Source organism: Armigeres subalbatus, chromosome 1 (genome assembly GCF_024139115.2).
Source record: "Armigeres subalbatus isolate Guangzhou_Male chromosome 1, GZ_Asu_2, whole genome shotgun sequence".
Classification (NCBI taxonomy): Eukaryota; Metazoa; Arthropoda; class Insecta; order Diptera; family Culicidae; genus Armigeres; species Armigeres subalbatus.
Window position 1 is genome coordinate 266,269,718 of NC_085139.1, and position 24,559 is coordinate 266,294,276.

Here is a 24,559-nt window from a genome sequence, read left to right on the forward strand (position 1 = left end):
AGTGTGGGACTCCTCCAGTCGGGTGACTGAGTGGCCATACTCACCAAACTCACCTTGGGCTCCAGCCAGCATTTCCCCCGGTAATGCCTTCCAGCATCACTTCTGGGGGATAGGCTGCACTTAATGTATTCGCTCGCTCACACTCACACACGTTCTGACCCCATGTGAGGCTGACTTGGGTGCTCACTCTGACACCCCACTGCAGTGCCTCCAGGTGTCGATAGCGGTAGGTGTGGACACTTCTCCCCTACTTCCATACTAAAACCTACGCACTCACTCTTCGGCCATGCTCGAGCCAATCACAAATTAGTCATGCTTGTTGACTGCTCCTCGGCACGCCTTGTGGAGGTACTGTCGGAAGCAGCCATGGTATGACAGGAAGTGTGTCAGAGGGTTTGATCTTGGCCATCGCAATCCTGTAGGCGTCCCCCCCGTATTCGCGTTGGAACCCTCCCCAAGCAACCAAAAGTACGGATAAGATGGGATGTTTTGGCTTAATCAGCTCGCATTTTAAGTAACTTTTTGTATGGTGGGAGCGCAGAAGTGAACTTTAAAGTTCCGTTAAGGGGCTTGGAACTCAATGTGAACCAAGAGTGAACTAATTGGTTCGGTTAGGAACAAATTTAAGTAAAATCTGAACTTTTGGTTGCTTTCGCACAGGTTGTCAAAACACGCTTTCTTGCTGCTCTTAAAGGCCTTGTTGAGGGCCAATTTTGCAACTCGAAACACTTCACGGCGGTCAGCTCTTGCCTCCTCGGTACGGGCACGTTGCATCTTTCGTCTAGCCTTCAAGCAGGCCAATCGAAGCGCTGAAATCTCGGCACTCCAGCGAACGTCTGCTATTTCTCGGAAGCTGCAGAAGAACACACCATTGATCTTGGTTATCGCAACATCCTCCACAGAGGAGTGTACCACCTTTTGGGCCGGGTACCGTCAGGTTGTGCAAACAGCCGCCATCCTAGACCCGTCCGCCGCCCAGATGCCGTTATTGGAATGGATGTTGTACTGGTCGCGGACAGGTGCTCGATGCCGAGACCGACTGCCACAGCAGCTACTGGGCAGATGTACAGTGCGTAAGATTCAGCTGTGTTACTTGAACGGCTGTTTCTTGTTTGTCTCTCCGAAGCGACACGAAAGTCCACCCATAACGTGGTTACGTGGTCAAGAGGCTCGGAAGCCTCCTTTCAAGAGGCTGGGAAGCCTCCTTTCTGTTATGATACAATTTAAGGTTTTAGTTGTAATTTAGCTAATAAGACACTTTGAATTCGCTTTAATAAAAAATACCTTTAGCTCACGTTTTTGTCTCCGCACAGAGTACGGCTGAAGATCGACTGATCATATCTTTTTATTAATCATGAGAGAGAGTACAAATGTGGTGAGTATGTAGTACACTGAGTTCAATTGATGATAAATATATATATGATTCGAAGTTCCATTTTAGATCTTATCGTTTAGGCCAACATTACAATTCTCCCTTCTTCAAGACAATTCATTCATGAATCGACTAGTTTAGATTAAACATTCTGATAGCAGTGTAGTGCAAACATTCATCAATTTCAAATAAATTCTATAATAACTAAATGAAATAACTTATCTGATAGCATAACAATGCCAAATTCATAGAAAATTTCTTTCTTCACGCCATTTACAAAATTTAGGAATCAGATGCACTATAATTCGTAGACAAGGCTGCTTTAGATCGAGTAATGATCGGACTCCTTGTTTGGGCATACTTTTTATTAGTATGCCCCGCATCTTCAGCGACCGACGGTATATCAGGAAAGCCCGTGAATTCATCTTCGTCCTCGATAGATCCTCGCTTGCGTTTCTTGGCAGCCTCTCTCATTGTGACGTATACTTTCGATCGTTGTTTGGGAACGTATATCATCTTCAACTGATTCTTGTGTGCCGTAGTGACGTGGTTACCAACCGAAATCTGTAAAATATTTTTGGAAACATTTTTAATAAATTTTGCATTTAGCCATTTAGGTATTGCATTTTTATTTATATTTTTATATAGCAACATATCCCCTGACACAAGCTTTTCAAATTCATCTGATGTATTAGTTCCATCGTCATCTAAATTCTTTGCCCTTGCAGGAGTTTTGTCTAAATATGTTTTGTATGACTTAGTTGGATTAAGTAAATCCAATAATATCTTTGGCTTATAGCTGAGAATTCTTTCCGTAGGGAATGTTCCCTCCGTACCTAAGCAACTATTCCTATAGTTAACTAGGAAAAGATTAACACGATCTTCTAAGTCTAATTTTTTTGTTTCGTTGTCAAGTAGATGCTTCTTTAATACGTCTTTTACGACTCTTACCATTCGCTCCGCTTGTCCGTTGCTAGCCGGATTGTAAGGTGGACTCTTAAGCACTTTGATTCCTTGATGCTCCAGAAAATTTACAAATTCGCTGGAGTTGAATGGAGGACCTCCATCAGTAACGATCACATCTGGCAATCCGTACCTTGCAAAAAGGGAGGCAAACCTTTTGTTAACTAGTTTAGCACTAGTACCATATTTCATGATATCAACTTCTAGCCATTTGGAATGGCTGTCCACTATAAGTAGCAAAGTCTTTCCTTCAAAATGAAGAAAGTCCGCATGTACGCGGCTAAACGGGCGAGTTGTAGGAATCCAAGATTCTTGTTTAACAGGCTTTTTGATTACCTGCATTTTAGCACAAATTTCACAGGATTTAACAAAATCTTCAATGCTTAAGTTCATTTTTTGCCAGTAAACCTTTCGCCTAGCTAACTGCTTCATTTTGGAAATACCTCCATGGTTTGCGTGCAATAGTTTGAGAACTGGTTTCTTCAAACTACTCGGAATTATTACTTTCCCATCAATCAATAGAACACCTTCCAGAAATTCCAATTTTTCTTTTTGGGAATAGAAATCCTTGAATTCTTTGGGAACCGTTCTGGGCCATCCTGATGTCATAAAGGCAATAATTTCCGACAAAAGCTTGTCGTTCTTTGATTCTTGGGAAATTAAAGCAAAATCCAATGGAAATTCATTACTATAATTTATGCTATTAATATTTTCTTGTGCCAAACTGCTTGGAACAGTTTGATCTAACGGAAAACGACTGCAAAAATCAGCGTTTCCCATTTTAGAGGCAGGACGATATTCAATGTCAAAATTGTATATGGATAATTCCATAATGTATCTCTGCAATCTGGTCACATAGGGTAACCGGCGGTTATGTTGGCCCTGGATGTAACATTGGCTCATCACGCAAATTAATCAATATTTCAGCGATAATACGTCGATTTGTAGGGAGATATTAACCACTGCTTCTTTAGAAAAGTGTATCAAACATATATCTGCTTCATAACTCTAGATTTATACACTTCTTAAACTATTAAAAGCAATTAACTTGCATGAAAAATCACTTTGACTCGGTTTTTAAGCAGCCATGTTTCGTTGACTTATGCAGGCTGGCTGTGCTAGAGTTTTTCTTTTGCCCAATAAAAGAGTTTTCTGAATGAACATACCTGCTTTCGCACATCAGATGAATGGATAACAACCACACTATGTCAGCTATCATTTTCATTTCACAATTTTCATTAGTATAGCGACATAATTAAACAAAACTTTTTTGGACAATACTGGGGGCACCCGTAGCCAAATGGTGGCATACGCTTACGATTTGTAGCACTACGTTAGTATAGGTGAAACTCTAAAGTCCAAACATTCTCACCAATAACCCGTACTGGAGAAAATAACCGAAAGCTGCAGATAGAATATCCGATGCATTCGCAAATTACTTAACGCTAAACTTGACTATTGTCAACCCACACCAAGCCTCTAGTAATGCTTCATGTATGGTAGGGTTCTGAAATTTATAAAGTCCTTAACGCTCAGACAAGTACCCTCCCACAACTTAAAACGTCATGTAGATGTAGTTTGTGAATCTGACCTCATGATGTTTTTCTCGAATCACGATATAATCGCTTTCATTCGCAGAACATACCAAAAATAATTGCCTACCTTACGGCTTAAAACCCGGTTCAAGCATCAACCTTTCGTGGTTCGATACACCATTTCCATCATAATTTCGCAAATAAAAAGATTCAATTAGTGTATGAATATTTAATTTTATCATCTTTCGCACGAATCCTACAAATATTTTTTTATTTAATAATGGAAAGATACAATGGATCGTATGTATCATTAGATAAACTTTCAACGTCAATTCAGGTGAATAATTTCAAGTCATATTACTTGATAATACCTTCATCATAATTTAGATCTATTATTGCTTGCAAAAAGTATTTTGATCTGTAAAATGATACCGAAAAAGTATTCTTTCAACTCGGGAAGTTGAAACACGTGAGAGTTTTGAGAGGATTCACAAAAGCTGATCGATATAGAGAGGAGTGGGATCAAACGCGCGTACCAATCATGAAATTTCAACGCAGGCAGAGTTAAAAACAAGCATCCAATAATTGTATTCATGAATAATTGTGTAATAATATCAGGTAGTTGGCACAGTTCTACCTGTTTATGCAAAATACCACGCAAGGAATTGCCTAGAATAAGTTTTACAATTGGCTTTCTTCAGTAGTGCGTTATGCATCATCCTCACCTAAAGCATTGTTTACGTTTTGGAAAAAAGTTTCTTTGAGAGTAGCGCGAGAGCGAGAGCAACACATCTGCCAAGGTTTCAACTAGCAGTAAATCTCAAAATTATGCGGCCGCCAATAATTAACGTATGCAATTTGTTTGAAGGCACAACTTCAGGGCTAGAACATGTAGCCTTTTTGCAATTGCAGTTTTTAATACCGTTTTCATTTTTCTAAACTTCTTCACTTGCAAATATGGTAAATACTTGGGAAATAAATGATTCATATAATAGTATTTTCGTTAGCATGTCCTTGGTAAGCGTGCTATTGGGGGAATCTAAAACGCACTCTCACAATCAGTGTGGTAGTATTTTACATGCAACCGATTAGAATTCACGCTCAATAAAATGTTTTGATTTTCTCTATTTGTTTGCATGCTGCCTTTATTCAACGCAAGCAAAATGACTGGTACTATAAACAGCAACCCATCTTTATCTTTCGTATGTTCGAAATCAACAATCACTCGTCCCAAGTGGGCTGAAAAATTATCCATCTGATAGGGACAAGGATGCCGACATTTTGTCCATTTCTCTCAAGACTTTTGCTGGTTTAAATGAGATATTGCGGACATTCATCGTCGTTTTTTGCTATTTGGCGTCAAAACCAAATGTAAGCAATCCGGCTGGTGGAATAATTCTAGTTGGAAATGCAATATATGAAGATTTATAACGATTAATGTGCTCATCCGTAGCATAATGGGCCAAGGTTTGAGCCGTTACCCCTATATGGAATGCTGGCCCTGTTTACTAAATATCCCGAGCAGTGGTTTATGATCGGTGAAAATTTTGAATTTTTGTCCATACAGAAATTTGTGGAATTTCTTAACAACACACCAAAGCCAAAGCTTCTAAGTGCAGAATCGGGTATTTCCTCTGCGCACAATTTAATGAAAATGACGTGAAGCAAACTGGTTTTTCAATGTTATTGTCAACTTGTGCTAAAACGCCACCCAAGCCGTATGAAGACGCATCTGTTACAACAACCAATGGTTTACTAGGATCATAAAAAGCTAAAATATTAGAATTGACTAGATTGTTTTTGCTTTCGTCAAACACTTTCTGACAATTATCTGTTTCTTTAAAAGCTCATACAAACATCTTAGTTTTGACGAAAGGTTAGGAATAAACTTATTATAGTAATTAATTAGCCCCAAAAATGCTTTTAATTCTGAGACATTTTCTGGAATTTTAGCATTAGCAATAGTCAATAATTTTTCAGGTGAAGGTAGCAAACCTTCAGATGTAATCAAATGTCCAAGATACTGTAGGGAATTCACAAAAAATTTGCATTTCTTGAAATTTACGCTAATATTAGCATCAGCCAATCTCTGTAATACAAGTTCTAGTTTTTCAAGACACTCTTCGTACGTTCTTCCCGCTATTAGCACGTCATCTAAGTAACAGCAAACTTTATCTAAACCCTTTAAAATCTGGTCCATTACTCTCTGAAATACAGCGGCACTAGAAGACGCGCCCTGAGGCAATCGGTTGTATGTATACAAACCCTTTTCTGTGTTAATAACAACTAGTTTTCTAGAACGCTTCGATAATTTGAACTGAGTATATGCTCCGGCTAAGTCAAGCGAACAGAAGAATTTACAATTTGCTAGAGACGCAAATATGTCTTGAGCAAGTGAGAGGGGATAAGTGTTGGGAACAAGAACTTTATTTAACGAAACTTTGCAATCTATTACCATTCTTATGTCTCCATCCTTCTTAGGTATTGCAATCACTGGTGACGCCCATTCACTTGCTCGAATATGAGTTATAACTCCTTGACTTTCTAACATGTCCAAATGCTCCAGGAACTTGTCTTTTATTTTGTACGGCACCTGATAGGCTTTCTTAAAAATTGGTTGCTCTGTTTTAAACATCAAATCCGCCTCAAAGCCTACAATAGGTTCGGAAAAGTCCTTAGTAAAAACTTTACAATACTTTTGTTTTAGCATACCAACTGTATCATTAGGTTCTCTATCAGCATTCAAGCTCTTCACTGTTTCGGGAGCTACAAACACATTTTTCCAGTCGGGATAAAATCTCTCCAACCAGTCTCTTCCAAAAGAGGAACAAAATCAACAGAGCTTTTTAAAATTATCAATTTTTCTGTGCTAGTACGACCGTTTAGAGCTACTTGTACGATGATTTGTCCTATTACTGTTAATTTTGCGCCATTCACTACAACCAGCTTTTTTTTGCAATCCAAAATAGGAATGGAACTGAACTGTTTTTTGTATAAAACCTCGCTGATTACTGCCACCGCTGATCCAGTATCAATTTCCATTAATAAACTTTGTTGTTCAACACAAACCTTTACTAAACAGGGATCAGTGACACTGTTTACACTACCTATTTTCATGCAACTAATGTCTGAATCGTCGCTAGATTCCTGAAGGCGCATTCTATTAAACTTATCTGTATTTGGAACTTCCGCCACTATTTGTTCATTTTCTACGAATTTAACCGAATTTCTGCTTAACAAACGACAATGCTTACGAATACACTCTAACTTTCACTTACTCAGAGACTGAGTAAAATTGTATTGCCATCTCTTTTTCTCCCACAGAAATTTCACTCAGTTTCCGTCAAAAGTGGGACTACTCATAGTTATGAGTAGTCCCGCTTTTGGCGGAAACTGAGTAAAATTTTCGTAAGAAGAAAAGAGAGGGCAATACAATTTTACTCAGTCACTGAGTAAGTGAAAGTTAGCGTGTATGTCCTTTTTTTTTGCAATAATAAATCGCCTGCTTTGAGCGTGCTTACAGCGGCACACTAGGAGTTAACTTTCTGAAATCAGTATGGCGAAGGGCATCTAAGGTTCGATTTCTCAAAATCAAGCACCTTCATCGAAAAAATATTTGGTAGGGGTAGTAGCGGACACCTTTCTACATAACCGGTACCAAATAGTTTTTCATGAAAAGTTCCTAATTTTGAGAAAACCCGCATTAGATGTCTTTCGCCATACAAATTTCTGGCGGTTAACTCATGCTGGCTATTTTACGCATATACTATAGCGCCTGGATGTGGTAGCGGCGAGTAGAAAATCAGCCACTGCCAATAATTCATTGCACACTGCGTTATAATGATTATTCCAATTTTGTCTATCACGTCTTGCATCACCAGTGTAACGATCGTTGTTATTGTAAGCTTTGTTAGCACTTTCTCTACCATTACTATCACTCCTACTACGTGATCTGTACCTACTTGGTTGATTGTTGTAGTTATCTTTATACTCTTTATCTTCTTCCTAAACGATGTTTGACCGATAGAACACTAGAAACGCCTTCGTTGTTTTCACGTATGGTTTTTCTTTGTTTTGTGGCTAATTCAGCACTAACGATTGTCTTTTCTACAGCAGCTAATTCAATTTCATCTTCCATTAATAGTTTATGTTGTAAATCACTGTCTCGCAAACCCAATATCAGCTTATCCCGAATAGCCTCGTTCTTAAAGTCCTTAAAATTGCAACTTTCAGCCAAAAGTTTAATCGCTAGAACAAAGTTCTCACCAGACTCGTTTTGTCCTTGAGGTCGGTTGTAGAAATGGTATCTTTTCATTAAAATAGGGTCGGTTTTGTCAAATCGTGTTTTCAGTTTCTTAATAATATCGTCGTAAAGCAAGGTGTTTACCTCTTGATACGGAAATAAAAGCTTAATTTCATCGAACACATCATCGCCGCTCAATGAAATGAACCACGATCTTTTAGTTTCCTCAGTCACTTTATTTAGATTGCATAGTATTTCGAAACGTTCAATATAATTGCTAAACGATTTGCCAATAATATAATGGTCAAGAGACCCTATCATTCCTGGGATCGCCATTCCGCAAAACACTCAATATGTTTTAAATCAAAAGTTTTACTTACGGATACCGCAACTTACGTCCCAAACAACCGATCGAGTTTACTCGGTAGTGCTTTCTACTAGATGAATATTCCTAACCGTCCAACGAAATTCAACGATCCAGCATTCAAGTCCCAACGATTGAACCAAACGTCTGACTTTTCAACAGCAGCAACAGCAGAATTTCACAACAACAACAGCAAGCAACAGATTCATCGGCCGCACCAACCGACTAATGCAGAAGTGCATACAGCTTCTCACTTCTCACTTTTATCTTTGCTTCTTTCTCACTAAGATATCCGATGCGTATCTCACTTCCAGTCTTATTAGATTTCGCTCTCTTCTGTCGGCCTCAGCTAACTTGAATTTGAATGTCAACTAAGCGTTAGAACGGATCTCACTCCATCAAAGAATTTGGTCGCTTTCCTAGTTTAGTGAGTGCTCCACCAAGAGCGCCGCATACAAAGAGAATACTGCCTATTGAAAGATATAAGTAAAACAAAATGGAGTTAGTACAACGCCAATAATCCAGTAATTAATTTTTTTTTCACAATTTTAGAATACGTAAAACACAATCTGGTAGCTGATATATGCTAAATCGCGCAGATCTATCTTCGCTCAACAGTTGTTTTTGGCCAGAAACAACTGTCTGCGGCACAAGTTTCCTTGAATCTTACCTAACTTCAAAGAAACTCTGAACAAACTTACCCACAGTTTTCAATATTTATTTAAAACTGCTTTAATCGTATCGATACGGTGATACTGGTTTTCCTCGTCGCCAAATTGTTATGATACAATTTAAGGTTTTAGTTGTAATTTAGCTAATAAGACACTTTCAAATCGCTTTAATAAAAATACCTTTAGTTCACGTTTTTGTTTCCGCACAGAGTACGGCTGAAGATCGACTGATCATATCTTTTTATTAATCATGAGAGAGTACAAATGTGATGAGTATGTAGTACACTGAGTTCAATTGATGATAAATATATATATGATTCGAAGTTCTATTTTAGATCTTATCGTTTAGGCCAACATTAAACTTTCAAGAGGCTGGGAAGCCTCCTTTCAAGAGGTTGGGAAGCCTACTTATAAGAGGCCCAGAAGCCTCCTTTCAAGAGGCTCGGAAGCCACCTTTCAAGAGGCTCGGAAGCCTCCTTTCAAGAGGTCGGAAGCCTCCTTTCAAGAGGCTCGGAAGCCTCCTTTCAAGAGGCTCGGAAGCCTCCTTTCAAGAGGCTCGGAAGCCTCCTTTCAAGAGGCTCGGAAGCCTCCTTTCAAGAGGCTCGGAAGCCTCCTTTCAAGAGGCTCGGAAGCCTCCTTTCAAGAGGCTCAGAAGCCTCCTTTCAAGAGGCTCAGAAGCCTCCTTTCAAGAGGCTCAGAAGCCTCCTTTCAAGAGGCTCAGAAGCCTCCTTTCAAGAGGCTCAGAGCCTCCTTTCAAGAGGCTCAGAAGCCTCCTTTCAAGAGGCTCAGAAGCCTCCTTTCAAGAGGCTCAGAAGCCTCCTTTCAAGAGGCTCAGAAGCCTCCTTTCAAGAGGCTCAGAAGCCTCCTTTCAAGAGGCTCAGAAGCCTCCTTTCAAGAGGCTCAGAAGCCTCCTTTCAAGAGGCTCAGAAGCTTCTTTTCAAGAGGCTCAGAAGCCTCCTTTCAAGAGGCTCAGAAGCCTCCTTTCAAGAGGCTCAGAAGCCTCCTTTCAAGAGGCTCAGAAGCCTCCTTTCAAGAGGCTCAGAAGCCTCCTTTCAAGAGGCTCAGAAGCCTCCTTTCAAGAAGCTCAAAAGCCTCCTTTCTAGAGGCTCAGATGCCTCCTTTCAAGAGGCTCAGAAGCCTCCTTTCAAGAGGCTCAGAAGCCTCCTTTCAAGAGGCTCAGAAGCCTCCTTTCAAGAGGCTCAGAAGCCTCCTTTCAAGAGGCTCAGAAGCCTCCTTTCAAGAGGCTCAGAAGCCTCCTTTCAAGAGGCTCAGAAGCCTCCTTTCAAGAGGCTCAGGCCTCCTTTCAAGAGGCTCAGAAGCCTCCTTTCAAGAGGCTCAGGAAAGCCTCCTTTCAAGAGGCTCAGAAGCCTGCTTTCAAGAGGCTCAGAAGCCTCCTTTCAAGAGGCTCCGAAGCCTCCTTTCAAGAGGCTCGGAAGCCTCCTTTCAAGAGGCTCGGAAGCCTCCTTTCAAGAGGCTCGGAAGCCTCCTTTCAAGAGGCTCGGAAGCCTCTTTTCAAGAGACCTGGAAGCCTCCGTTCAAGAGGCCCGGAAGCCTCCTTTCAAGAGGCCCGGAAGCCTCTCGAGACTCTGCACGCCTCCTTTCAAGAGGCCCGGAAGCCTCCTTTCAAGAGGCCCGGAAGTCTTCTTTCAAGAGGACCGCAAGCCTCATTTCAAGTGGCCCGCAAGCTTCATTTCAAGAGGCCCGGAAGCCTCCTTTCAAGAGGCCCGGAAGCCTCCTTTCAAGAGGCCCGGAAGCCTCCTTTCAAGAGGCCCGGAAGCCTCCTTTCAAGAGGCACGCAAGCCTCATTTCAAGAGGCCCACAAAGCTTTATTTCAAGCGGCCCACAAAGCTTTATTTCAAGAGGCCCGGAAGCCTTCTTTCAAGAGGCTCGAAAGACTTTCAAATGGCATTAACTTCATCAAGCCACCAAAAATTAAATTTTCAAGTCACAGAATCAGTGCATTTAAAAATACGAGCTTCGCGAAACAAGCAAAACAAATCTCGCTTAACTTTTCAAAAGGTCCTAAGTAACATTTTTTTCATGAATTAATTTGAATACAGCAATCAATAGCTTTCATGTTCTTCTGTTGATTGCGCTATTCAAATTAATTCATGAAAAAAATGTTACTTAGGTCCTTTTGAAAAGTTAAGCGAGAAATTTATAGGTTTTATCCGGACTTCCGCCACAGTGCGCCGTCACCCAAGATATCTTGGGCCAGCTTCCTATAGGCCGTCCCGCTAGCTTGCGCTCCACGTTTCAGCAGCTAGATCATTCTCCGGTCTTGGTGCATCTGACGCATCGATCTGACGCGTCTGTAAGCATCGATTTAAGGATCTCGGCGTACTTATCCTTGTCAGTTTTCATCAACAAGGCCTCGCCTCTGTTCTTAGTTTTCTTTGCGGGTCAAGATGCGCTCGACTTCCGCTTTGCCCTATCGACCAGCTGCCAGGAATTTTTGGTCCTTCGTGTCGATAGCTCCGGCCGACTGGTACCATCTTCGGGTCTGATGACTTGCGTCTGGTTGGTGCCTTTTGCCTTTTCGGGCCAGAAAGTCGCTAGAAGGTCGAGGCACCCGATCTGCTCTGTCCAGGCGACGGCGTTTGTCCTTCATGGTCGCACTCCGTTTGGCTGTGTCTGAGTGCCTTCGACGGATTGCTGCCTGAGCCGGTTCGGGTTAGGCGCAGTCTTTCCCTCGTTGGCAGTCAGGGCGAAATCAATCGCCTCTTGGATCTTAGTGGCTCCAAGGCTTCCAAAGAAGGAGAAGGCCTCGATGTGGTCACCTTTGTCAGCCTTTTCGTTTCCCACCACCCGCCTGATAAAAGCGTCCTGTTCTTGTCTTGTGACTCGAACAGCTTGGCGGAGCACCAGAAGGTTCTGTTTCAGTTCCTTGCTGATATTCTGACTATCGCTTCAAAACTCAATTGTACTATCGAGTTGCTCGACAACCACCCGCATCCCGTTTAGTGGTCCGCCGAGCGTACTGATAGGGTTATCCCCTATCACCACCGGGGAGACATTGGTACTGGGAGGAGGCCTCCTCAAACCCCTCTTGGGGTTCATCACTGCATTTAAGGAATTATTGTTATTATTAGAACTCATTGCTTATGGGTCCCCCTTGTATTCTACTCGAGTAGTCGCCTTCCCATGATTATCTATGTACTCTTTACGGCATGCAGAGAAGCTATGCGAGGGTTGTTCACTCGGCTCTACTAAGAGAATAGAATGACTCAACTATCGGCCCTCCCCTTCACAAGCTCGAACAGCAATTTCCCCTGCTGGGTACGCCTAGTCCCCATCACTTTTCCACCCAAGTCCTTGAGCTTGGGTCATCTCTCACCTTGCCTTAGATCGCTGCGTACAGAGGGCCTTTGTCCCTCTCCCGAGGAGACCGAAGTTTTTCCTTCTTCTTTCCACAATTTCCTTCTGCTTCTTCCTCTTCTCCCGCTGGCTTTTCACGGTCTGTCAGTCACTGTCCTGAACGCCTTTCTTCAGCAAGCTAGCACAATCTTGCAAGTCCCGCTGCTTCTTCGGGACTTCATGCTATCCGGACGAGTTCCTGCCTCGCTTTTTCGTGCGAGTATTTCGGGGGCTTTTTGGTGCCTGATGTTCCTCAACAAAACTGAAAACCTCCCCTGTGCCTCAGACTTTGGCAGTCTGTGAAAAGCAGCCGCCGTACCAGCTGAAATCCACTTGTTGATCGGAATCGCCTATGCCAACATCACCTATGAGGACGTATGTACCCTATTGTAAAGAAGACAAGATGAAACTGATGGAAGACGAATTATTGCATCCTTTTGGTGAAAAACGCGCAAAATTGTTATTCTTTCCAGAGCTTTATTTTCATAGCTACACCTTGCCTCAACCAAGTGTAACAATCAGATGTCGATTCATCTGCCAATAGCCTAATTGAAATTGAAGCATCTGCTCGAACAACCAACACCTCGACGTCCAATGGATGGTCTGATAATTTGAATCTGATTCATGATGCAGCCAGGAAAATCTTTGTCTCGTTACGAATGCAAGTGCGCAATAAATATCCTCGGCTCCTGGCTGCTGGAACAGTCCATCCGCTGCGCCAGGGAATGAGACAGCCGAGTTACGAAATTAAATTCAAATGGGAATTTGCGGTAACAAAACAGATCAATCTCAATTTAAAGTTTTCTGCCGCACTAGGTATTGCTACTACTGCAAGTAACCTACCATCGTTCGCTTCGAGAGTTCTTGGGCTTCGCCTCACGGACCGTTTATGGGGAAGGAAGTTTTTGTATTGTTGTGCTGCAACGGGGCAAGGTATAAGGCGTAGGTAACGCAGAGCGTGCGGCGGCAGCATCTCCAGACGAGCAGAATCAGACATTGGCGAGACATTTGGTGGCAACAACGGCAGGAGACTCAGATTGAAGCGAAATTAAATAATTAAAATGCAAAATGGGAAAGCTAACCACGAAAGTGGTTCCCCTTCTGCAATGGAAATCTCGGTGAGCAACCGAGCAGATGGGGAATGGGATTCGAATGGGTTTGAATGGTTGGTTTCGTATTCAATGAGGAATATTTTCGAATGCAAATCACTGTTGCTGGTAGAGTACCGTAACCGGGGGATATCTTGAACTTAAAAGTGGATTCAATAAAACACCCAGCACAGATTTCAGATTTCAATACAGTTCTGTATCAGAACTTTCAATCATGATAGTTCGCCCTTCAGTCTTGAAGTGCAGATAACAAAGCTGTTACAAAATTAGATCACTTGCTAGGACATTAGTATAAAATGTGCGTTATGTTACATTCTGATGGAATTTACATAATGATAGTGGATGTATCTTGATTATGTCTGCAAAACCATCTACAATTTGTAAAAGCTTTCTAATATAAGCTGAAAATACAAACCATTATTTTCTGACGAAAATTAAAAAATCAAACGGTTTACGGTACTTCAGTTCCATTGGAGTAAATATAAACAAGTTTTCTGGAAGAAAGTTTAAAGTTGTTTTGCGACAGTTCGACCACGGCACTCCTCATCCCAGCCGCAGAAGTGCAGTAGCTGCCATAGTTAAACTTTTCCGACCAATTTAGTTACATTTCTCGACTATACTGACGGGGATTCCTTGTTACTTAGGAGTCTGATCTGTGCAGAACTCGGTGCTGAAAGTCGAACACACACACATCTGCTAGATTCCGAGCGACGAGGGACGATCTCCTAATTAATTAAATTAAGCACAAAAACCTTATGCAAATAATGAGGGCTCCTCGGGCGTTCTTGACAAAAGGCACAACTTTCCTACGCCGAAGAATCTCCGAAGAACCAGAAAAGTTAAACAGAAGCAGCACAGAAGTTTGCTTCCGGTCGCTTGCACTTTGCGAAAGGGAAACTTTAGCGGCGCAATATGCAACTGGTTTCCCCTCCTGCTCAATCGAGCGAGGGGTGGATTCCAATCACCGCATTAAAGTGTCGCGACCGTATGCGGCCAGAGGATTTTAGTTTGATTCAATAATAAACAAACTGTTCGTTGGACAGCATCGGTATAATCGGTGCTAACTAATTTCATTAAAAGCCACTGACGGCACACTCCCATACCCCCACCGTGTGCAGACTGAATCAATTTGGGGTATCGGTAGGGAGTGCGAACATTCAATCGAACAGCTGGGTAGGAAAAAGAACCAATTAGTGCGCTATTGATAGAATCGTGAGTGACTGACATTGAAATTAGCGCCACAGTAGGGAGAGATGGGTGATAAGCACTTTGCACGTATTTTCTGAAGTTGCTTATCTATTAGGAAAAGTGGTAAATTTAATTATTATTATCTTGTTTTCAAGGAGCGTAATTGTCGCTGAAAAATGCAAAACACAAGCAACAGAAGAGACTAGCGATAATGTCCTGCTCTGCGATTAATAGCTCGATTATGTATGTACAGTAGACTGGCCCAGGAAACAAAGAGTTGTCTAATTCCACGGGGCACCCCCCAGGATTGTGTCTTTGGGTGAGAAAATCAATCTCTGAAAACTTCAGCTCAATCGCTTGTTGCATAAGCTGGCGCATTTGATTTGAAGTTTGTATGGGGATTTCAGTCAAAATATATAGGAAAATACACCTCCGTCACTTATTCGATCTGGAAATTGGTTCTGATTGCTCGATTGACCTCAGAATTGCAAAAACGGCAGTTGGTATGCTACAGAACAATTCCACAGAACATTGTATGATGATTAAATGAACTTTTATATAGGTTTCGGCTGATGCGATTCGACCAATAAATCCAAAAATACACAATTCAGCTCCTAATAAATCAGTCGAAAACTATATAAAAGTTCATTTAATCATCATACAATGTTCTGTGAAATTTTTCTGTGGCATACCAACTGCCGTTTTTGCAATTCTGAGGTCAATCGAGCAATCAGAACCAATTTCCAGAACGAATGAGTGACGGAGGTGTATTTTCCTATACATTTTGACTGAAATTCCCATACAAACTTCAAATCAATTGCGCCAGCTTATGCAACAAGCGATTGAGCTGAAATTTTGACAGATTGATTTTCTCACCTTGGGACACAATTCTGGGGGGTGCCCCGTGGAATTCGACAACATTTTTTTCTCCCCATACTAAGCTGGGCCAGTCTAATGTACAGTATAGGGTGTCAATGAAGATCGACATTTCGAATTTCAAAAACGGGTAGTATTTAAAAGTTTCATCCCCTCGAAAAAAGTCCCTATGGAAAATTTCAGCTCAATCGGACTTCGTTGAGTGTTTGACCATAGCGGTTAAAGTTTTTTTCCAAGTTCGTTTATTTGGTAGGCTCAGAAGCGGTTAAAGTTTGACTGTTTTGAAACACGAAAATTTCCCAATACCTATTAGGTTACATTTTTTCACATTTAGTTGCAGTAGGCCTTTATTTCACCATTCGTATTCTAGTTCTGGAATATTTTAAGATCATCTTTATTCACTATTTCCAAAAAGAACCAAAAATTGTATTCTTATGATTTTAAACCTATGTCCGTTGAATTCACCAACTTTTTATACATATAACCTTACGGGTTGCAAGACAAATCGATTAAGAAGAAAATTTTGCAGATCCGTCAATCCGTTCGTGAGTTAAATCGTCAGGAAGGAAATCTCAACTAATTTTGATTTAAATAGATAGATAAAAGATAATAGAGGCCATAAATGAGAGCCCAATCAAATTACGTCGTCTGCAAAACTCACGATTTTCACTTTCCTGGGTAGCTGTAAAGTCAACACTCCGTCATTCATCCCGTTCCAAAGAGTTGGACCGAGTATGGAGCCCTGGGGAACACCCGCTGTAACGTGCACAGATTTATGTCCTTCGTTCGTGTCGTACATCAGAACTCTATCCCGAAAATAACTTTTCAGGATATTGCGCAGATAGTTGTGAACCCGCATTCTGTGCAGCGCCGCCGCGATTGCTTCAAATCTGGCGCTATTGAACGCGTTCTCCACGTCTATCGTGATTACTGCGCAGTACCGATCCCCTCGTCTCTTCTGTTTGAGCGCCTTCTAAGCACTCTCGAGCACTGTTCGGATTGCATCCACCGTCGATACTGCTTTACGGAATCTTAACTGCATATTCGACAATCCGCGTTCTTCCTCTGTACATTTCGTCAGCTTATTGAGGATGATTCTCTCAAGGAGCTTCCCGAGCGTGCCTAAGAGGCATATAGGCCTGTACGCGGCCGGATTGGCGGGTGACTTTCCTGGCTTAGGCAGTGTTGAGGAAATCAAGTAAGCATTGGAACCGAAAAAAGAAAATTGTCATTATCCAAACAACCGTTGTTAAGTACGGTAATAAAACAAAAATTTTTCAAGCGTTAAAAAACTAGTTTCTCTCTCCTCACCGGAGATTCGAAAAGTATTAAAAGCCCTTCCAGAGTAGTCAAGCCGAAGAACGAACTGCATAGAAAAGGACGAAATCGGCTCGCCAATCCTGTCGGTTCGAAGCGAAGCCGAAACTGAACATTTGGTCCTTCTCTGTCCAGGTGAGCCCCCTGTCGGTTCGAAGCGAAGCCGAAACTGAACATTTGGTCCTTCAACAACCAGTTTCCAGTTTATATGGAAAATCACCTGCAACGGCCTAAACGGTGCAACGCAGGTACAGTCCCAAAAAACTTAGCAGATTATACAATCAATCTTCCAAATTTTAAAAGAAAGGTCGTAATAGAACGTACTCCCATCAGGAGAAATGTTCTGCCTGAAACCACAGGTATTGAAAATAGTCATATCGAACCAATGTTGCTCGTAATAATTCGGTGTCAAAGTCGGTTAGAAGTTGCGCGTCCGTTGATGCTGGTGGTAATCGGCAGCCCAAAAAATGTCCATTAAAACAGATGAAATTATCCTTAAACAATTGAAAAATGCTCCTTAAAAAAACTGATCGTTTTTCCATAAATTATTGAACAAATTACTTTGAAATATATAAAATGCTCCGTAAACATTCGAAAAGTGTAACGTAGAAACGAAAAAAATGTACCGTAAACAATTGAAAATGCTCCTTAGAAAAACAAAGATTTGCTATTTAACTAATGATATCTAAAATAACTAAAATATCTCTTATAACCACCCACGGCTTGAGGAACTCGAAATTGTCGAAATCTGCGCTTACAAAAATAAACCTGAAGAAGCGTGGCGGTGAATGCTTTGACAGCACGTGCTGTTTGTACTGTGTATGAAGTTTGCTCATCTATTAAGGACAAGTCTACCGGAATTCAAATTTATATCTACTCGCGTCGTGGCTATCCTGACTGTCTGGCCTAGGTTTAAGCGCCATTGTTCGCTCTTTGAAACTAGAAAGAAAATATATTAAACTCCCCTTTCCCTATTTGTTTCAAATTGAAATTATTAAGTTATATTGAAAAATATATGCTTTTGGTAAAACACAGGAACCAAATACTTATGTAATCCGATACATATTTTTTCATTGATTTTTTTATCTTTATTAGCGAGACTTTCAGCCCAAGGCTGACTTATTGATTTATTAAACCCGAAAGTTATCAATTTATTTCGTTTATCCTCGTAGATTTATAAAGATGTACAAAAATAAAGAAATCAAGTCATTCGGTTGGATGAGAGTGATCAACAATAGGGAGGAATAAAATCAACCGAAATTATTCGTTGAAGGCTAATTTACCTATTGTTAAATAAATACAGATCTTGCATGATTAACTCTTCCTTTCCACTGTCTGTCGTGGCTGTCCGGAACATCTTTTGCTGGCGAGGATAGGGTGCTAAATGTCAATGAAGGAAAAATACATATGATTTGACAGTTCGGTACCCAACATGTTTCGGACAGCAGAACAAAGGGAACCGAAGCGACAATATTTATCTTGTAACTATCTTATCTTCTATCTATCTTATCTTATCTAATTTATCTTGTAGATATCTTTTGTGATTATGCAGGGAAATTGATGAATAAACCTATTAGCATTATATGCAATGTGATTTTAATGAAATTCGTATCGTCAAGCATGTTTATGCGATGTGCAGTTGTATGGTCTGTTTGTCTTTGAGAAGTCTGGTGCGCAATTTCTTTAACGATGCTTTGAATTGCTTGTAGGCTAAGATTACATTTTGTACAAGTTTATGGAGCATTTCATTTTTTTTACGGAGCACTGTTTTTAGTTTAAGGAGCATTTTCTCAGGTTAAGGAGCATTTTTTTCTTTTTAGGGAGCATTTTCCTTAGTTTTCGGAGCATTTTTCTGTTGAATAGGGCTACCAAGCAAAACAATCAGCGTCATACTCCAGGGCTATGCAATGGTGCATAAGATTCTACTTTATGACAGCCAATTTCAAGGTACTTTTTCAACTATTTCACAATAATTCTTATATCAATATACTGCGCAATTATCATTAGTTAAATAGCAAATCTTTGTTTTTCTAAGGAGCATTTTCAATTGTTTACGGTACATTTTTTTCGTTTCTACGGTACACTTTTCAAATGTTTACGGAGCATTTTATATATTTCAAGGTAATTTGTTCAATAATTTAAGGAAAAATGATCAGTTTTTTAAGGAGCATTTTTCAATTGTTTAAGGATAATCATGATTGTTTCATGATGCATTTACCATTTTCCCGGTGGTAATCGGTCACATAGAAGCAGGAACTCGTTGGCCAGCAAAACGCAAAGTCAAATTAGAGCTTCGGAACTTGTTGACGAACTGGAGGAAGAGGAACTGCAGATTTCTTTGGAACAGGATAGGATTTTAGCAGAGCAACAGATGGAAACTCTTAAGATCCAGAAAGATATGGAACTCAAAATGCAGCAGAAGAAAGCGGAGTTTATCAAAAAAAAGCGTGAAAGAGCCATTCAAATTAGCGAGCTGCGTTCCTGTTCTGGCTTCTCTAGTGGAATCTCAATGCAACACAACGCAACACAAGCCTGGGTGAACGAAGTCAATGCAGAAAATGGCGCTGGTGTAGACACGGATCAAACTGAACATCCAGTAGTTGAGAAAGGTGTGAACGAAGTTTTGTGTAATGCATTCAAGGCGCTTCAAAGTCGGCAGGTGAAGGAATTACCGCAGTTCTCAGGAAGCATTATGGATTGGCCAATATTCGAGAACGAGTTTAAGATGTCCACGGTTGAATGCAAACGGACAGAGATAATCTGAGGAGGTTAAATAACGCTTTGCAGGGTAAGGCTCGAAAAACTGTTGAGTGCTTGCTGTCTGCTCCTGTAAACGTTAGTTTAATCATGCGAATGCTCAAATCTAATTTTGGACGCACTGAGTGGGTAGTGTCGAATAGATTGGAGCTACTCCGAAATTTGGATTATGTGAAGGACGGCAACATAGAGTCCTTCCGTTCGTTCTACAATGCGGTCATCGGAACTGCGGTGGCACTGAGAAACGTGAAAGCTGACATGTATTTGATGAACCCTGAACTGATATCGCATCTAGCTGAGAAGTTGCCAGTTTTCAGCAAGCAAATGTGGATAAGGCACAAGGCTTCCTTGCTCAAACAGGACAAAGTTATCGATTTTCATGACTTTTCGCGCTGGTTGGAGAATGAAATGGAGAACCAGCTGGCGAGTATGAATCCAGTCTTTGTCAACCGGAGAACCGTACTGATTTTCCCGACGTTTACGTGATGAAAGCCATGATTTTTGGAGCAGTGTCATCTCCCTCAATCGCACAATATATCAAAAATTTTAATGCGAAAGAACTTGAAGAGCAGCTTCCAGGAATTCTACGCCCTATAGTTAAGCAACACTATGTCGATGACTATTTCGATGCAACAGACACTGAAGAAGAAGCTATCGATCTAGTAAAACGAACAGTGGGTAATGTCTGTGACATAACCGCTAAGTGGACGTAGGACTTGACTTGACCATGCCTTTAAGATACATAATATGTCCAAATTTCTCACATTTTGGACTAATAATCTATTTTGGATAAATAATCGGCGTTGCATACCATTCCTTGGCAATATCTTCTCATCAAACCGACACAGAAATCAAATCTGCCTCGAACAAGAATCAAGAAAAAATTCAAGAAGTATCTGTCCGGTCACGAAATATTAGCCTCGACAGTGGCAACCTTCCCACTGAAGGACTGCCTGAAATAAACCACAAGTTGGCTCAGCAGGGGATGTAGACTGTATCTCAGCCCTTCCACTGAAGAGCCTTCTAATCCGTGCGATAGCGACTGAAGGAGAACATTATTTTTAACTCTTAGAGCCTTGAAAAAGGCTGTTTGCTTCGGCTAAGTGCAAAAAGTAAGAAAACGATCTTTTCAAATAACCGCGAATTTCTAGTGGTGGTATAAAAAAGACTGAATGCTCTGCGAGCGAATGCACTTTTCTTTTATACCTTATTTTGAATCTTCTCTGCTTCCCAATTGGTGGGCCAATCAGCTAGTGTCTTGTATCCCGCTTCTTTGTCAGCCAAAGCGTCATCATCATCAACGCGTTCGAGAATGGCTTCTTCTTTTTACGCTTGTTGCTCGCTATGCTGTTGTCTATTTCCTAACGGGACTTTTCGCTAGATACAGGCCAATAAGCCGGGCAAGCGAGCTTAGAATTGCAGTTCAGGTGAGAAGTACGTGTTCTTTTCTGAGACAACATTGTTAGTAGTAGATGGAAGGAAACACCCGGACATGGAATGAACATGGGACGATCATTCAGTCACGTTTGCTTTGTGTGCGGTCAGTATCAAACAATGTTTATCTACATATTTTTTGACGTAGGACTTACGTCTCTCTTTACTATACCGGGTGTCATTTCAAAATATTCAAATCGACCGCGTTACGCTGTGTTGAAAGATTTTTAACGTTAATAGCGTTCGTCTCAGTGGACGAATTTCTTCGGTAAGCCCCTCAATCGACAGATTTCAAGTATGCCTTCCATGTCCATGCTTGATAAGACCCGAAAAACTTGTTTCAATAGGCATGAAACTGTTTTCAATGAAAAACATTGAGATCAAGGGAACCTATAAATATGGGTACCGCATAGTTTTTGCATCATTCCATTACCACGTTCTGATTGGTGCAGACACCAGCGAATGAGCAGCCGCTGGGTCTGCCGAGAAGCCATATAATAGCGCAACGCGATTTTTTCCTTTCATTATGATCGGGGCAAGCGAAGCAACCGCATCATTGATTGAACAGCACTCACACCTTTTAGCAGGGAATGAAGTCTGCACCGACCGCTTTTTCGGCTCGACACCATCGAAGCGACCATCATCAGCCGAAACCTAGCCAGTACATCAGAAGTCCACCCTACAGACCCGACAAAGCAGCAATGCTGAGCAGATACCGGCAGCAGCAGCAGAGTCGAGCCGAGACAGGCTGAAGAAAAGCCACATGATGCAGCATGAATGTCCAAAAAACAAACGGTTCTTTAGAGAGCCAATAATAGAGATCAATATCAATGCTTTCAATACCCTTCGGGATAGAAATTGTACTTGGGTGCCAAATCCAATATTCTAGAGATAAAATTTTATGCGTGATTTTCATAAATAGCGTCAAAACTAACAGTGGATAATTTTTCTGATTTAACCGCGAAGTGGACGAAGGACTTCGCTTGATCATGCCTTTAAAGATTCATAAGATGTTCAAATCTGTCACATAATCTTATTTGGATAAAAAAAAAAACACCGATAACAGCTCAAACATTAATAAACTATCAATCGATTTTTCATCAAATGTTGGATTTTTTGGCATTGATAAAAAAAATATGTAGATAAACATTGTTTGATACTGACCGCACACAAAGCGAACGTGACTGAATGATCGTCCCATGTTCTAAATCTTATCACCCGAAATTCCATGTCCGGGTGTTTCCTTCCTTCTACTACTAACAATGTTGTCTCAGAAAAGAACACGTACTTCCCACCTGAACTGCAATTCTAAGCTCGCTTGCCCGGCTTATTGGCCTGTATCTAGCGAAAAGTCCCGTTAGGAAATAGACGCCAGCAGCGAGCAACAAGCGTAAAAAGAAGAAGCCCTTCTCGAACGCGTTGATGATGATGACGCTTTGGCTGACAAAGAAGCGGGATACAAGACACTAGCTGGTTGGCCCACCAATTGGGAAGCAGAGAAGATTCAAAATAAGGTATAAAAGAAAAGTGCATTCGCTCGCAGAGCATTCAGTCTTTTTTTTACCATCACTATAAATTCACGGTTATTTGAAAAGATCGTTTTCTTACTTTTGCACTTAGTCGAAGCAAACAGCCTTTTTCAAGGCTAAGAGTTAAAAATAATGTTCTCCTTCAGTCGCTATCGCACGGATTAGAAGGCTCTTCAGTGGAAGGGCTGAGATACAGTCTACATCCCCTGCTGAGCCAACTTGTGGTTTATTTCAGGCAGTCCTTCAGTGGGAAGTTTGCCACTGTCGAGGCTAATATTTCGTGACCGGACAGATACTTCTTGAATTTCTTCTTGATTCTTGTTCGAGGCAGATTTGATTTCTGTGTCGGTTTGATGAGAAGATTTTGCCAAGGAATGGTATGCAACGCCGATTATTTATCCAAAATAGATTATTAGTCCAAAATGTGAGAAATTTGGACATATTATGTATCTTAAAGGCATGGTCAAGTCAAGTCCTACGTCCACTTAGCGGTTATGTCACAGACATTACCCACTGTTCGTTTTTTATCAATGCCAAAAAATCCAACATTTGATGAAAAATCGATTGATAGTTTATTAATGTTTGAGCTGTTATCGGTGTTTTTTTTATCCAAATAAGATTATGTGAGAGATTTGGACATCTTATGAATCTTTAAAGGCATGATCAAGCGAAGTCCTTCGTCCACTTCGCGGTTAAATAAAAAAAAAAAAATATCCACTGTTAGTTTTGATGCTATTTATGAAAATCACGCATAAAATTTTATCTCTAGAATATTGGATTTGGCACCCAAGTACAATTTCTATCCCGAATGGTATTGAAAGCATTGATGTTGATCTCTTTTATTGGCTCTCTGAAGAACCGTTTGTTTTTTGGACATACATGCTGCATCATGTGGCTTTTCTTCAGCCTGTCTCGGCTCGACTCTGCTGCTGCTGCCGGTATCTGCTCAGCATTGCTGCTTTGTCGGGTCTGTAGGGTGGACTGCTGATGTACTGGCTAGGTTTCGGCTGATGATGGTCGCTTCGATGGTGTCGAGCCGAAAAGCGGTCGGTGCAGACTTCATTCCCTGCTAAAAGGTGTGAGTGCTGTTCAATCGATGATGCGGTTGCTTCGCTTGCCCGATCATAATGAAAGGAAAAATCGCGTTGCGCTATTATATGGCTTCTCGGCAGACCCAGCGGCTGCTCATTCGCTGGTGTCTGCACCAATCAGAACGTGGTAATGGAATGATGCAAAAACTATGCGGTACCCATATTTATAGGTTCCCTTGATCTCAATGTTTTCATTGAAAACAGTTTCATGCCTATTGAAACAAGTTTTTCGGGTCTTATCAAGCATGGACATGGAAGGCATACTTGAAATCTGTCGATTGAGGGCTTACCGAAGAAATTCGTCCACTGAGACGAACGCTATTAATGTTAAAAATCTTTCAACACAGCGTAACGCGGTCGATTTGAATATTTTGAAATGACACCCGGTATAGTAAAGAGAGACGTAAGTCCTACGTCAAAAAACCCCCTGCCAATAATAGAACAAAACCTGCCAAAGCCGTCATTACCCCTACTTAATTTTGAACCTACTCTGCTTCCCAATTGGTGGGCCAATCAGCTAGTGTCTTGTGTCCCGCTTCTTTGTCAGCCAAAGCGTCATCATAATCAACGCGTTCGAGAAGGGCTTCTTCTTTTTTACGCTTGTTGCTCGCTGCTGGCGTCTATTTCTCAACGGGACTTTTCGCTTGATACAGGCCAATAAGCCGGGCAAGCGAGCTTAGAATTGCAGTTCAGGTGGGAAGTAGGGTGTTCTTTTCTGAGACAACATTGTTAGTAGTAGAAGGAAGGAAACAC

General features: G+C 41.2%; 1 protein-coding gene across 7 annotated transcripts; it reads right to left on the bottom strand.

The window, feature by feature from the left end:
* Positions 1-1,248: 1,248 nt before the first annotated feature.
* Positions 1,249-9,295, bottom strand: LOC134213674 (uncharacterized protein K02A2.6-like). 7 transcript variants are annotated; one of them, XR_009979507.1, is made up of 3 exons: positions 6,583-7,098; positions 6,326-6,522; positions 1,249-1,936 (listed from the first exon to the last, which is right to left on the bottom strand). XR_009979507.1 is itself a non-coding variant. In XM_062692971.1 (3 exons), exons 2-3 carry the CDS (start codon positions 6,503-6,505, stop codon positions 1,655-1,657), a joined length of 462 nt encoding a protein of 153 aa, XP_062548955.1. In that variant the 5' UTR covers positions 6,506-6,522; positions 6,587-6,604; the 3' UTR covers positions 1,249-1,654. The 7 variants fall into 7 exon arrangements, 4 of the variants coding, with proteins under 4 accessions (XP_062548955.1, XP_062548946.1, XP_062548937.1 ...); XM_062692971.1 differs by having other exon boundaries at positions 6,587-6,604; XM_062692962.1 differs by having other exon boundaries at positions 6,567-6,597.
* Positions 9,296-24,559: the final 15,264 nt, after the last annotated feature.

Coding starts and splice junctions, on each gene's coding strand:
- LOC134213674 (XM_062692945.1), bottom strand. CDS start 3,115: ATGGGAAACGCTGATTTTTGCAGTCGTTTTCCGTTAGATCAAACTGTT. Junction 1,937..2,323: donor ACGGACAAGCGGAGCGAATG/GTAAGAGTCGTA, acceptor AATATTTTACAG/ATTTCGGTTGGTAACCACGT.